General features: G+C 69.4%; 1 protein-coding gene across 4 annotated transcripts in view; it reads right to left on the bottom strand.

Annotated features, from left to right (window-relative positions):
• Nucleotides 1-1928: 1928 nt before the first annotated feature.
• The window catches only part of ERI3 (ERI1 exoribonuclease family member 3), a 247253-nt gene continuing 234240 nt past the window's right edge, over nucleotides 1929-14941 (bottom strand). For all 4 annotated transcript variants that reach the window (XM_073357948.1, XM_073357949.1, XM_073357951.1 and 1 more), the window contains exon 8: nucleotides 1929-3392. In XM_073357948.1, the coding sequence (XP_073214049.1) occupies nucleotides 3310-3392 (83 nt within the window). In that variant the 3' untranslated portion in view covers nucleotides 1929-3309. The remainder of the gene's footprint in view (nucleotides 3393-14941) is intronic.

The following is a 14941-nucleotide window of genomic DNA, read 5'->3' as shown; positions in this document are numbered from 1 at the left end:
GGGTAGCTCTCAGTAAGGGCCGAGTCCACCAAAACGTCCAGCCCGCTGGGCACCGGTATTCCAGCGATGTGTCAGCCGGCCCGGGCGCCGTTCGATGGCGCTGACGGTCTGGGCTCCACGTGGTGCCTAGGCTGGCCGGGAGGGGGAGTGCGGGCCGGGAAATGCCAGCGCTCAGGCGAGGAAACAGCCGCAGGCCGGCCAGCGACGTGGCACGTGGCCTCGTCGCCTCTCGCTGCCCCCCAAAGGTCTGCGAGCTGCGTAGTGGGACAGGACGCCCTCGGAGCACCCTGCCCATCCCCACGGCATCTGGGCTGGCTCTGGGCGCTCACCAAGCTGGCGGCAGGGGCTGTAACGTGGCACCCCCTCAGGCCTGCGGGCGGCGAGGGGGCTGGGGCACAGGCCTGGTGAGCAGCGGGCGGGGGGGGCAGTGCTTGGCAGGGGCGGGGGGCACACAGGTGCTGCCGGCTGCGTGTTGTGTGTCATCTGCAGGGCTCTCCGGCATGGGGCGGGCTGAGGCACCACCAGGCCTCCAGGGAGTGACCCACGGGGGCTATCGGTGCCTCCCGGTCCCCAGAGTTGCGGGCGCAATTGGGAAGGGGGCTCCCACAGAACTGCATCCACTACCCTCCCATGTCTCCCCCCCCCCCCCAAACCCCTCCCTCCCTGTCCGCTGGGTGCCCCCACAGAATTGCCAGGCCAGGCCTCGCCCTGTTCATTCCCTGGCCTCGGGGGGCTGACAGCGCCTCCCTGGGGCCGGGTGGAGCAGGGCCCCCTCTGCCCCGGGGGTAGAGCTGAGCACAGAGCTGGCTGCCGGGATCTGTCCCTGCCCCCCCACCCCCCAACTGAGCACGGGGTGCCGGCAGCCAGGCCCCAACACAGCAGCTCCCCCCCCTTAGCCCCAAGAACCAGATCCCCCGCCCCACTGCTCATGGGGCAAATGAGCTCTCTGCAGTACAGCCCTGCTGGGAGGGTGCAGCCCAGCCCCCCCCAGAGCCTGAGCCCCAGGGCAAACCGCCCCACCCTTGTAGCCAAGGCTGATGGGAATCCCCCCCGCCAATTTAGGGGCTGGAACAGCAGGGTGGGGCGGAGGCTGGTGGCCCCCTGTGCCCTGCAGGGTGAGGGGGGCAGGGGCGCGGCAGTGTCTGGGGGGGCAGAGGACGCAGAGCAGCCCAGGGGCTTGTGGGCTGCAGGGCTCTGCGGGTAGGGGAGGGGGAGATGGGCCCCTTCCCCACTGCGAAGGGGTGGGGGGGGCCTGCAGGGCTGAGGCTGGCAGAGCCGGCGGGGGCGAGGGGAGCTCACCTCAAGGGACTTGTCCCCCCAGCGGGCGTGAGCGCTGCCAGTCGTGGGCTCGTCCCAGGGCACGTGGCTGGGCCCCACCCAGGAGGCCTCGCACTGTGGGCCCCCACCCCAGCGGGACAGGAGCGCCTTGCGCCCCGGGGCTGAGACTCCAGAGGGCCCGGGGTCCCGGCCCGGCTCTGGGGGTGCCGGTGACATTGGGGTGCAGCCGTTAGCGGGGCCTAGCTCGGCGCTCACTGAGCCAGGGAGGCCCCTCTGCCAGCCCAGCCAGGCTGAGCCACTCGCGGGGCGGGAACCAGCCGCACCCAGCAGCCGCCGGCCTGCAGCGGGGTCAGAGCCGGCTGTAACGCCTCTGCCCCGGCCCTGCCCTCTCGGGGGCCAGGGACCTGCTTGGGGGGCCTCTCCACCACCTCCGGGCCCCAGCCCCTCGCAGACGGGGGGGGGGCCTTAGCTCCCTCCCGCAGCACTGGGGCACCCCGGGGCCCCACGACTCCCCCATCCCCTGCATGCACCCTCTCCTGCCGTGCCCCACAGCCCCTTCTCGCCCCCTCCCGCGAGTCCCAGGCCCCTGCACGCACCCCCCACCTCCCATGCCCCACAGCCCCTGGCCCCCGCACACGCACACGCACGCACCTTTTTCCCCAAACTTTATTCATGTGGCACATTTACAGCAAGGATCGGGAGAACTAGACGATGGGGATGGTGGGTTTGCGTTATCGGCTGGTTGAGCTGGACACCACACACCATGCAGTTGTTTACCGCTACGTTCAGTGCCTGTATTTTCTTTCTGGCGACCGAGCCGGCTCAGCCCCCGGCTGCGGGGCGGGAGGGAGCCGGGCGCTGGCGGGTCACGGGGCCACGTGAGCGTGGGCACCGGAGCATCACCACGGGCCAGCGCCAGGCGAGGCCTCGGCTCAGCAGGGATCTGGCGTCCTGGCTGAGCCACAGGACCTCCATGGCCCTGCTGCCACGGAGCCTGGGGTCCGAGGGGGGACGGCCTCTCGGCCTGCCCCACGCCTGCCCCCAAACCCACCTGGATGGACGGGGCCCAAGTCCCCCCGGTCGGAGGGGAAGAGGCAACAAGCCAGCTGCTGCTGAGCCTGGCAGGGAGCCTGCGAGGGGCAGAGCCCGGCCGGCGGGGAATGGGGCAGGCGAGGGCAGAGCTGCAGCTCAGCGGGCGGGCAGGGGAGGGGGCGCTCACGCAGCGGACGGACCCCGTGCCTGGGGCGGTGGGACTGGGGGGCAGAGGAATGACCGTTGTTCCGTGTACACTCGCTGGTGCGTCCACTGCCAGCAATGGACCTGGTGCCCCCAGGAGCTGGAACCGCTTTGGCCGGGGGGGGGGAGGGGGGCAGGCAGGAGCCCCCCTCCTGCCCCCTGGGAGAGCCACGAGCGGAAGGGCCAGGCGGCCTGCCGCCGCCCGCCCCCTGCCCGGAGCCCTGGCTGGCGAGCCGGCGGGCAGAGAATACAGGCATTTGAGCTGGAGCAGAAAGCCGGGTTGCGGGGACACACAGCGGGGTCGGGGTTAGTGTTCACGGCGAAGGGGCGAGGAGCGGGCTGGGAGGGGCAGGGCGGGGGGCACGGCTCCTGTGGCCATGTCAGGCGGGAGCCGCCACGCAGCGCCGGCGGGTCGCCCGGCAGCGCCCGGCAGGGCCTGGCCACAGGGGAACAAACACAGAACAGAAAGAGGGCGGCCCACGGCCGGGGGGCACGAGGGGGCAACGGAAACCAGGGGCACAGAAAGAAGAAGGAACCAGAGCTCTAACCAGGTGGTACAAGCGCCGTGGGCGGCTCCGGGGGCATGGCGGGCGATGGCCGGAGCAGCCCAGACAGGGGGGTCCACGTCGGGTCTACACAGAGATTTTCCTTTCCATATGTACAACCTCTGCTGGCAGAGCAGCGGAGCTGGGTGTGGCGTTGCCTCTGTCCTCGGTTGCCGTTCGAATGCGCTCGCCCGTCCTCCCGCAGCGGAGGAGCCGGCCGCATGCAGCCCTGTCCGGCCCGCCCCGCCGATCAAAAGGGTTTGGAGGTCTGCTTGAAGATGAAGCCTCTATGGGCCAGCGTCTTCATGATGTTAGCGATGTTCTTACAGTCATCTGCGGAGAGAGCAGAGCCGGGGTGAGGGCCGGCCCCCTGGGCCGAGGCAGGACGCCTGACCCCCGCGCCTGGGGACGGCAGAGCCCCTCGCAAAGCGCCCGAGCCAGCCCCGCCGTCGGCACGGGGGCCCCGCAGCGCCGGGGGGTTAGAAACGCGGCCCTCGGGCGTACCCAGCCGGTGAGCGGCTGGCTGGGGATTGACGGTGGGGACGCCCCTCGCCGAGGGGTGCGGCAGGCAGGGGTAGGGCGTGTGCTTGTTGGCTCCCCCATGGGGTAACGGCTAACGGGGCACACGGCCTGCCTGGGCAGTGCAAACGACCCCACGGCTGCCCAGCAGCCTAGGGCAGCTCCCAGGAGACAGGGAGGGCCACGGGGCGCCAGAGCCGCAGGTGAGGTCGTTACGCTCCAGAGTAAACGCCTATAAAAAAAGCCACCGATTAACCCTGCCCCACCTGCAGCCCTACGATCACGACCCCTGGCCCGGCCCTACAGTAACAACCCCCCCCGGCCCGGCCCTACGATCACGACCCCTGGCCCGGCCCTACAGTAACAACCCCCCCCGGCCCGGCCCTACGATCACGACCCCTGGCCCGGCCCTACAGTAACAACCCCCCCCGGCCCGGCCCTACGATCACGACCCCCCCCTGACCCGGCCCTACAGTAACAACCCCCCTGGCCCGGCCCTACGATCACGACCCCCCCCTGACCCGGCCCTACAGTAACAACCCCCCTGGCCCGGCCCTACGATCACGACCCCCCCCGGCCCAGCCCTACGATCACGACCCCTGGCCCGGCCCTACAGTAACAACCCCCCCCGGCCCGGCCCTACGATCACGACCCCCCCCTGGCCCGGCCCTACGATCACGACCCCCCCTGGCCCGGCCCTACGATCACGACCCCCCCCTGACCCGGCCCTACAGTAACAACCCCCCCTGGCCCGGCCCTACGATCACGACCCCCCCTGACCCGGCCCTACAGTAACAACCCCCCCCGGCCCTACGATCACGACCCCCCCCTGGCCCGGCCCTACGATCACGACCCCCCCTGACCCGGCCCTACAGTAACAACCCCCCTGGCCCGGCCCTACGATCACGACCCCCCCTGACCCGGCCCTAAAGTAACAACCCCCCCGGCCCGGCCCTACGATCACGACCCCCCGTGACCCGGCCCTACAGTAACAACCCCCCTGGCCCGGCCCTACGATCACGACCCCCCCTGACCCGGCCCTACAGTAACAACCCCCCTGGCCCGGCCCTACGATCACGACCCCTGGCCCGGCCCTACAGTAACAACCCCCCCCGGCCCGGCCCTACGATCACGACCCCTGGCCCGGCCCTACAGTAACAACCCCCCCCGGCCCGGCCCTACGATCACGACCCCTGGCCCGGCCCTACAGTAACAACCCCCCCCGGCCCGGCCCTACGATCACGACCCCCCCTGGCCCGGCCCTACGATCACGACCCCCCCTGGCCCGGCCCTACGATCACGACCCCTGGCCCGGCCCTACAGTAACAACCCCCCCCGGCCCGGCCCTACGATCACGACCCCCCCCTGGCCCGGCCCTACAGTAACAACCCCCCTGGCCCGGCCCTACGATCACGACCCCCCCCGACCCGGCCCTACGATCACGACCCCCCCTGGCCCGGCCCTACGATCACGACCCCCCCCGACCCGGCCCTACAGTAACAACCCCCCCCGGCCCGGCCCTACGATCACGACCCCCCCCTGGCCCGGCCCTACAGTAACAACCCCCCCCGGCCCGGCCCTACGATCACGACCCCCCCCTGGCCCGGCCCTACAGTAACAACCCCCCCCCGGCCCGGCCCTACGATCACGACCCCCCCCGACCCGGCCCTACAGTAACAACCCCCCTGGCCCGGCCCTACGATCACGACCCCCCCCGACCCGGCCCTACAGTAACAACCCCCCTGGCCCGGCCCTACGATCACGACCCCCCCTGACCCGGCCCTACGATCACGACCCCCCCCTGACCCGGCCCTACAGTAACAACCCCCCTGGCCCGGCCCTACGATCACGACCCCCCCCTGACCCGGCCCTACAGTAACAACCCCCCCGGCCCGGCCCTACGATCACGACCCCCCCTGACCCGGCCCTACAGTAACAACCCCCCCGGCCCGGCCCTACGATCACGACCCCCCCCTGGCCCGGCCCTACGATCACGACCCCTGGCCCGGCCCTACAGTAACAACCCCCCCCCGGCCCGGCCCTACGATCACGACCCCCCCCCGGCCCGGCCCTACGATCACGACCCCCCCCTGACCCGGCCCTACAGTAACAACCCCCCCTGGCCCGGCCCTACGATCACGACCCCCCCCGACCCGGCCCTACGATCACGACCCCTGGCCCGGCCCTACAGTAACAACCCCCCTGGCCCGGCCCTACGATCACGACCCCTGGCCCGGCCCTACGATCACGACCCCCCCCTGGCCCGGCCCTACGATCACGACCCCTGGCCCGGCCCTACAGTAACAACCCCCCCCGGCCCGGCCCTACGATCACGACCCCCCCGACCCGGCCCTAAAGTAACAACCCCCCCGGCCCGGCCCTACGATCACGACCCCCCCTGACCCGGCCCTAAAGTAACAACCCCCCCGGCCCGGCCCTACGATCACGACCCCCCCCCGGCCCGGCCCTACGATCACGACCCCTGGCCCGGCCCTACGATCACGACCCCCCCTGACCCGGCCCTACAGTAACAACCCCCCTGGCCCGGCCCTACGATCACGACCCTCCCTGGCCCGGCCCTACAGTAACAACCCCCCTGGCCCGGCCCTACGATCACGACCCCTGGCCCGGCCCTACGATCACGACCCCCCCTGACCCGGCCCTACAGTAACAACCCCCCCGGCCCGGCCCTACGATCACGACCCCCCCTGATCCGGCCCTACAGTAACAACCCCCCTGGCCCGGCCCTACGATCACGACCCCCCCTGACCCGGCCCTACAGTAACAACCCCCCTGGCCCGGCCCTACGATCACGACCCCTGGCCCGGCCCTACAGTAACAACCCCCCCGGCCCGGCCCTACGATCACGACCCCTGGCCCGGCCCTACAGTAACAACCCCCCCGGCCCGGCCCTACGATCACGACCCCTGGCCCGGCCCTACAGTAACAACCCCCCCGGCCCGGCCCTACGATCACGACCCCCCCTGGCCCGGCCCTACGATCACGACCCCCGGGGCCTGGCCCTGCGACAATGACATCCTGGGAGCAGCTTGGCACCAGTGACCCCACAACAGCCCTGTGCCAGCTGCACACCGGCAGGCTCTGCCATCTCATCCCGTCTGGGAGCAGGCGCCTTCCCTGCCCACGCCCCCGGGGCCGGGTCCCGTGTGGGAGCTCGGCTCCTTGGGGGGGCTGATGCCCCAGCCCCCCCCAGCGTGACTGGTCCGGGGACTGTCCTGCCTCCTCCATGGGGGAATTCCACGGCAGCCTCTGTCCCACGGTGCCCCCAGCCCGACGCCTGCACCGTCCCGGGGCCTCCCCCGTCACACACTCACGGGCAGGGAGCGAGTCCCCCGGCACCGTCCCCAGGCCGAGCAACGCAGCTTGGCTCTGCCAGCCCCCCGACTCAGCCCCTCGCTCCAGGGCCTCCGGCGGGTCTCCCTGGGGCTGCTCCTGCCTTTGTCCTGCCCCCCGGCCCAGCTTGGCGCCCGCTGTCCCAGCCCTTTACAGGCCCTGTCCCCTCTGAGTTAGTTTCCCTGTAACACACCCCCCCCGGTTCGCCGGGCCCAGCTCGCCGGCGCTCTGCCCTGCGACCCTGGCCGGCTGCCGGAGGCCCCGTCCGGAGCGGCTTCCGCCGGGCTCACATCCTGGCCGCTGGGGCCCAGCTGGGCCTCGTCCTGCTCAGCTGGGCCCGGGCCGGAGATCGGCATTCCCGGAGGGTGAGCGCGCTGCGACTCGGCAGCCTGCCCGGCGACCCGCCGGGGCACACGCGTCGCCCCGGGCCCCCTGCAGCCCAGTTCCGCAGCCAGCAGCAGGGGGCGCCGCGTGTCACGTGCCACCCCCCCCCCCAGGGCCGGCCAGTCCCACAGCCAGCAGCCACCCCCGCCCCCCCCCGCACCCGGGGCCGGCCAGTCCCACAGCCACCAGCAGGGGGCGCCGCGTGTCACGTGCCACCCCCGCCCCCCCCCCCCGCCCCTGGGGCCGGCCAGTCCCACAGCCACCAGCAGGGGGCGCCGCGTGTCACGTGCCACCCCCCGCCCCCCCCCCGCACCCGGGGCCGGCCAGTCCCACAGCCACCAGCAGGGGGCGCCGCGTGTCACGTGCCACCCCCCCCCGGGGCCGGCCAGTCCCACAGCCACCAGCAGGGGGCGCCGCGTGTCACGTGCCACCCCCGCCCCCCCCCCCGCACCCGGGGCCGGCCAGTCCCACAGCCACCAGCAGGGGGCGCCGCGTGTCACGTGCCACCCCCCCCCGGCACCCGGGGCCCGTCAGACAGCGCTGGGCGCACACAGCCGGCAGCAGGGGGCGCTGCATGTGGACATGCCAGTTGAGCCACAGAGGCAGTCGCAGGCAGGACGAGGGCACAGACCCTGCAAGGTACGTGGGCCCCTAACGCCCACTGAACTCAGGGCTGGTTCGGTGCCTGAACCCTCTGAGGATCTGGGCCTGGGTCCCCAGCAAGTGCCCCCAGAGGCCGGTCCTGCGGGGCCTGGCCAGACCCTCTCCTGCCAGGAGGGCTGCGGGGGGCAGGGCTCTGGGGACCGACGTGCCAGCGGGTGGGGTCGGGCAGGGCCCTGTCCAGGGAAGCAGCAGCCGTGATGGGAGAGGAGGTGGCGGAGGCCGAGCGCAGCCCCCAGAGCCACGTCCCAGCACGTGTCACCTCTGGGAGGGAGGGACGGAGCCCACCCGCCCCGCGGGCCCACAGACCAGTCAGCGGGCGTCCCTAGAGAGCAGCTGCCGTTCTGCACCTGTGGCCCCATCCGCGCCCGGGAGGCTCATGTCACATTCATGCCCCCCCCCACGATGCCTTCACACCACCCAGTGGCCACGCTCTGAGCCCCTGGCCCCCCCACAGCCCTCGATCCTCTCCCGGGGTTAGGGGTAACCCCAGCCCTGCCGTGTGGCCCCGATCGCTCCCCAGCGCCAACCACCCCCGATCGCTCCCCAGCGCCAACCACCCCCGGGCTCCCCACCGTCCCACCCCCGATCGCTCCCCAGCGCCAACCACCCCTGGGCTCCCCACTGCCCCACCCCCGATCGCTCCCCAGCGCCAACCACCCCCGGGCTCCCCAGCGCCAACCACCCCTGGGCTCCCCACTGCCCCACCCCCGATCGCTCCCCAGCGCCAACCACCCCCGATCGCTCCCCAGCACCAACCACCCCCGGGCTCCCCGCCGCCCCACCCCCGATCGCTCCCCAGCGCCAACCACCCCCGATCGCTCCCCAGCACCAACCACCCCTGGGCTCCCCGCTGCCCCACCCCCCGATCGTTCCCCAGCACCAACCACCCCCGGGCTCCCTGCCGCCCCACCCCCGATCGCTCCCCAGCGCCAACCACCCCCGGGCTCCCCACTGCCCCACCCCCGATCGCTCCCCAGCGCCAACCACCCCCGGCTCCCCACCCCCGATCGCTCCCCAGCACCGAACCACCCCCGGGCTCCCCACCCCCGATCGCTCCCCAGCGCCAACCACCCCCGGGCTCCCCGCCGCCCCACCCCCGATCGCTCCCCCCCGATCGCTCCCCAGCACCAACCACCCCCGGCTCCCCACCCCCGATCGCTCCCCAGCGCCAACCACCCCCGGGCTCCCCGCCGCCCCACCCCCGATCGCTCCCCAGCGCCAACCACCCCCGGGCTCCCCACTGCCCCACCCCCGATCGCTCCCCAGCACCAACCACCCCCGGGCTCCCCACCCCCGATCGCTCCCCAGCGCCAACCACCCCCGGGCTCCCCGCCGTCCCACCCCCGATCGCTCCCCAGCGCCAACCACCCCCGGGCTCCCCGCCGTCCCACCCCCGATCGCTCCCCAGCGCCAACCACCCCCGGGCTCCCCGCCGCCCCACCCCCGATCGCTCCCCAGCGCCAACCACCCCCGGGCTCCCCGCCGCCCCACCCCCGATCGCTCCCCAGCGCCAACCACCCCCGGGCTCCCCACTGCCCCACCCCCAATCGCTCCCCAGCACCAACCATCCCCGGGCTCCCCACCCCCGATCGCTCCCCAGCGCCAACCACCCCCGGGCTCCCCGCCGTCCCACCCCCATTCTCCACGGGTCTTACGACCCGCCCTGGGCCAGGGCCCGGGCCCAGTGTTTGCCCCCAGCACGGGACGCTCCGTCTGCACATGCAGGGCCTGATGCGACCATGCTGCCATCCTGCCCCCGCCTGAGACCTGCCGATTTCCCCGGACTCTGCTCCCCTCCCTAACCCAGTGGCAGTGGCGGACCCAGGGCTCGCTGTCTTGGACCCAGGGGCCCAGCCGGTTTGGGAGCTGGATGCTTGTCCCCAGACAGGACGAAACCCTGCTCCCACGGCTCACCTGGCCAGCTGTGACTGCATGCTGCACAGGCCAGATTCCTGCACCGGCCTCGGCCCCGTCCCTTCCGCCTGCCCTTCATCTCTTCGGGTTATGTGGCTGGGAGCTCATTAGGGCCGGGGCTGTCTGATCTCACTGGGGACCTCCCCACCCCAGCAGGCCCCTGATCTCAGTGGGGACCTCCATGTGCTGTCCTCGGACAAAGAGCCAGCCCACGTGCTGGTGTCCCTAAGCTTAGCTCACGTAGAGACCAAGATTCAATTATCCAGCCCAAGCATCCGATCCTCTGACCTGCCTGTGGCCAGGAGTTCTGCTGGCCAACGCCACTTTCCCTTGCAGGAGCTGGCTCTCATGTCAAGGGCCGGGGGAAGCAGGCAGGGCCGAAGCCTTCCCCCGAAGAGCTCCTTGCCCCGGCACTTGACAGCAAGCCCCAGCTCCGGGAGGCGGTGTGCTCTGGAGCAGGGCTGGGCTGGCGAGGACGGTGCTGCCCGTTGCCGGCGGTGGGATTGGCACTGGGGAGCTGCGATGGTGCGGGAGCAGAGAGGCTGCGGGTGGCGAGGCGGGAGGAACGGTGCCTGCTTGTGTTATTTACCTGGGACTAAACGCAGGCACCGTTTGCTAAAATAGAAGCTGGGCTTAAATTGATTCCTGGTGTCTATATTTCATGTTGAAAATTGGCTTGTAAATCCATGTTTTGATCTATGGGGGCCGTCTCCTTAAGAAAAAGCAAGAGTAAATGTGTAATTTCTCCCTTGACAGCACACAGCAGAGAGGCGATCCTTCTTCCCGCTCCCCTCCGATTCGGGACAGCTCCACTCCCTCTGATTACCACTCTCTCTTCCTCGCCCCACGCCTTGATGTCTCCATTTCATTACCGCCCGGCCATTTATCAAGCTGTTACCGTAAGGGTGACTTTGCCCACTTGCGTGTGGCAGCGGAGCCCGGCTGCCGTGGGGAGAGCGTGCCACGCCGGCGGGGGGCGAGGGGGGGCACAGCCCCCACCTCGGCACCGCGGATGGATGTTCTGGGCGAGGGAAAGCCGCATCATTACTGATGTGTAAATGATAAAGAAGCCTCCACATTCATCTCGGGAGGGTAAATCCAGGGAGTGCTTTATAACCAAGCTGGAGCGATAATAATGTGAAATTAGGTCTCTCTATCAATGGGAGGAGGCCTTTTAATCACGGCTTAAAGGGTGCAAATGCTGTTTATCATAATTGAACTGTATCCGGGCTAATTGTGCCCATATTTCACTGTCCCAGAGACAGCAGCCGGGCTGGTGACAGAGTGCTGTGTGCCAGGACCAGGCAGAGCCCTGCCCGCTGCTGCCCGGTGCCACCCACAGCCGCTTAGCAATGAGAAGAGGCTTTGATCTCCCCGCTAACCCACCGGGGCTCTGCTTAACCCTTTGGGTGCTGGGGGCGGGGCTGGCTCCAGAAGGACAGAGCTGCCCTGGCTGCGCACCCTGGGACGTGCGTCTGGGGGTGCTGGAGCTATGGGGCGCTGTGCAGCATGGGGTGTGAGCTCTGGGTGCTCTGGGTGCCCGCCAACGCCACTGGGACAACCCTGCCTGCCCGGAGTCGGGGGGAGCCCCCTGCACCCCATCACGTCCTCAAGGCCCCCCTTCCCCAGCACTCTGCCTCCCGCTGCGGCCTGGCCGGGGGGCGAGGGCCAGGGATGCAGGGCTCTGTGCAGCAGTGCGATTGCACAGTGACTCCCTGGCCAGCTGGGCTCCCTCCCGGGCACCGAACTGCTCTGCGGGATCGTTTCGCGCCCCCCACCCGGCTGGAGCCCCAGGGCCTCTGCCTAGGTCAGACACAGCCGCCCGGCAACGCGAGTGGTGCCACCCCTGGAACGCCACGAGCTGGGACGCGCCACCAGGAAACCCACCGGCCCCGCCCAGCCCGGGGCAGCCAGTCCTGCTCCAACGCCCGGCCCCAAGCTCATCCTGAATGGCCAACCCATCCCCCCAGCCTCTGCACAGCCAGGAATGCCGGGCACGACTGACGGGGGGATTGGAGCCTGGCGCTCCTCCCCAAACACAGCCCTACACCCCCTCTAGGATTCAGGTCCTTCCCCCTCCCCAACATTCACCCACTTCTCCCTCTTGCTGGGACTGAGCCAACTCCCCTCCGCCCATCCATGGGTGCAGGCCAAGCAGGGACCGGCACGGGGGCTCGATGCTATGGGGATGGGCACTGCAGAAGGACTCAGGCAGACGGGCAGCCTGTCTGTGCTGGGAATTCAGACAGCTTCTGTCCCAAGTGAGGGGTTTATGGGTGGGTGAAGGGTTCCCATGATGAGCGCCCCACAGACCACATGGAAAGATCGGGTTTTCTGTACTGTCCATCTGCCAGAGCCAGTCTCTACCCCATGTCCGCCCTCGGGGATCTGGGGCAGGGGTTTCCAGGACTGCTCTGCCCCACGTTTCCTTTCTCCTGAGCTTCCAACACCCCCAGCCTGGCCCCCGCCATGCTGACCCCATGTGGAGCCCCCCACCTGGAGAGAGCCGGGCTCCTGCTCCGTGCCCTGCAGCTTCCCCCCAGGGCATGGGGCCAGCACGCAAAGCTCCCTGGACAGCCTGCGGGCGCTGGGTGGGAGGCTCAGCTCTGACCTAGCAGGATGGTCCCACCCCGCACCCAGGTGCAGGAAATGTTGGTCCGTTCAAGCTGAAGGAGGGGGTTACACCCCCAAAACGCTAGCAGTGAGCACGACTCTCCTGCCCAGCAGCCCAGCCGCCAGCACGGCTCTGTAACAGACCCGCCGCTTGCCCCGTCTCACCCCTTTCCCACGGTCTGGCTCAGCCGGGAGAGGACAGGACGGGGGTGTGTGTGCACAGGGAGTCGAGGCCTTTGCCAATCACTCTCACCTAAGGAACACGGGGAGAACTTGCCCCCTTGGAAGAAATAAACCCAATGGTCATTTGGTGGCTCACAGACAGGGCTGCACTGGGACCACCCCCAGCCCAGCGGAAGGCTCGCATCCCCTCGCTGCTGGGGAATCACGGACTACAGGCGCCCTGCGCTTTACAGTCATTCCCTTCACGCTCCCCATCCCCAGGGCCGGGCCGGAGCCCCGGCCCACAGAGAGCCCCAGTCAAACAGCAAATCCACTGCAGCACTGGGACTGGGAACCAGGTACCCTGCTCTAACCACTAGCCCCTACTCCCGTCCCTTTCACAGGGATGGGCCACCATCAGCCAGCTGCCTCCCTCTGGTTACCAGCGACACCCCGAAGATGGGGCTGGAGGAAGAGATCCCTTCCCCAGGAGCCAGGTGGAAGCTGCCCTGTCCCCTTTCCACTCCCTGGGATCAGCGCCGAGGTGTGGGGGGGCAAGCGAATGCAAAGGGCAGGAAGGTGGTGATGGCATGGCATGCCTGTTCTTCTGGGAGGAATGTCACCGAGTGGGTCAACCAAGGCCGTTGGGCCAGGATTTAGCCGTCTCTTTCCACAGGCTCTGCTCTAGCCAGATGGGCCAGGCACAGCCATGCGGGATGGGCTCTGGCCTGGACTACGCAGGAGGTCAGACCAAATGGCCACAGGGGTTTCTTCAGGCTGTAACAGCTGTGAATGAGTTCAGGGCTGTATGCCTGGCTCCGCACAGCCGCTGCTCTGTGCCTCGGTTTCCCCGTGTGTACCCTGGGTCTGAGGACATAGAACCCCCCAGGATGTCTGCCGAGCACGCTCAGATCCCCAGGTACGCAAAGCGCTGTTATCGGCCAGTTTCCCTGTGGCGTTTCACAGAGCACCGAACCCCGCAATGAGAGAAGGGTCCCCGCTTAGAAACGAGCGAGGCGGAGCTGGGACCGGAGACCTGGCTCCATTCCCGGCTCTGCCACAGGGCACGCCAGTGCCTCAATTCCCCCCGTAGCCTGGGGTAGCGAGGCAGCTGGGGGCCCAGCGGTGGCTGGAGAGGTGGCCTGAGCCAACCTCCTCATTATTCCTCCGGAGACGGCTTAGAAAGGCGAGAAAAACGGAATATCGGGAAAAACGCAGAAACCAGCATCCAGGCGCCTTGTTCAGAGGGGAGACTGTGACATCACAGGCAGCTCAGCCAATCATCAAAGCATTGGCTCGGCTGCATGCTGCTCTCCGATTGGGTCAAAGCAGGTCCAAGTCAGGCTGGGGTTCTGGGAGGCGTCCCCGCTCTGAGGTCAGCGTGATGACCTCAGCCAGAGGGGCGCAGGGGAGGTTGGCCGGCAGCCGAGCTCTGCCCGGGGGTGGAAGGCCGTCGGGCGGCCGTGCCGGGGCTGAGGGAGAAGCGTGGTTACTTACACCACGCCTGGCGAGGCGCGAAGAAGCTGGGGGGAAGGATTATTCCGTCAGGCGGCTGCTGGCACAGCGCACGGCCCCTGCAGTTTACAGCGACGCACGAGTGTCACACGCCAGGGCACGCACGCACACGCTTACACGCACGCGTACCCAGGGTGCACACACACACTCGGCGCCTGCATGACACTCTCTGTTCTCCGCAGCAATTCTTGGCACTGGCGATAGTCCGCCGGTGGGGAGCAGGGGACTGAAGAGGGGCTGCGCCTGGAGAAGACGAGGGATGATTCTCCGGATCGTCGGTACCATCGGGGTTGGGCTAACCGATCAAGTGCATTGCCGGAGCACCTACCCGACGAGGGTTGTGGTGGTGACCTGGGGGAGTCCCCCCAACCGAGCAGGACCATTCCGAGGGTGAATATTGGGGCCACGAGCGCCGTTTGACCCCGCTGTTGTGTAGCCTGTGACCAGGGTGCCGGATGCCAACTCCGTGGGTAAGATGGGGAAGTGCCCGGTGCTGCTGGAACCTCCTGGGAGTCACGCTTTGGGAACAGGAGTGGTGGAGTGTGTCGGATCCGCAGCATCTGAGTCAGAAATCTCACCAAGTGGTGGAGCTGTTCGACCCTCCGGAACGGGGGGCAGCAGGAACATAGCGCGGGAAGGGTCCTTTCGACTTGGGGATAGGCTTGGGGCCTGTGGAGACCGGAGTCCCTCCAGTGCAAACAACAATGGGGACCCGGGGGGCTTCCAGGTCTCCCACGGGCCAACAGGGCTGCTGGACG

Source organism: Lepidochelys kempii, chromosome 8, assembly GCF_965140265.1.
Source record: "Lepidochelys kempii isolate rLepKem1 chromosome 8, rLepKem1.hap2, whole genome shotgun sequence".
NCBI classification, from domain to species: Eukaryota; Metazoa; Chordata; order Testudines; family Cheloniidae; genus Lepidochelys; species Lepidochelys kempii.
The sequence above is the reverse complement of the archived record's forward strand: the minus strand, read 5'-3'. Positions and strand labels throughout refer to the sequence as shown.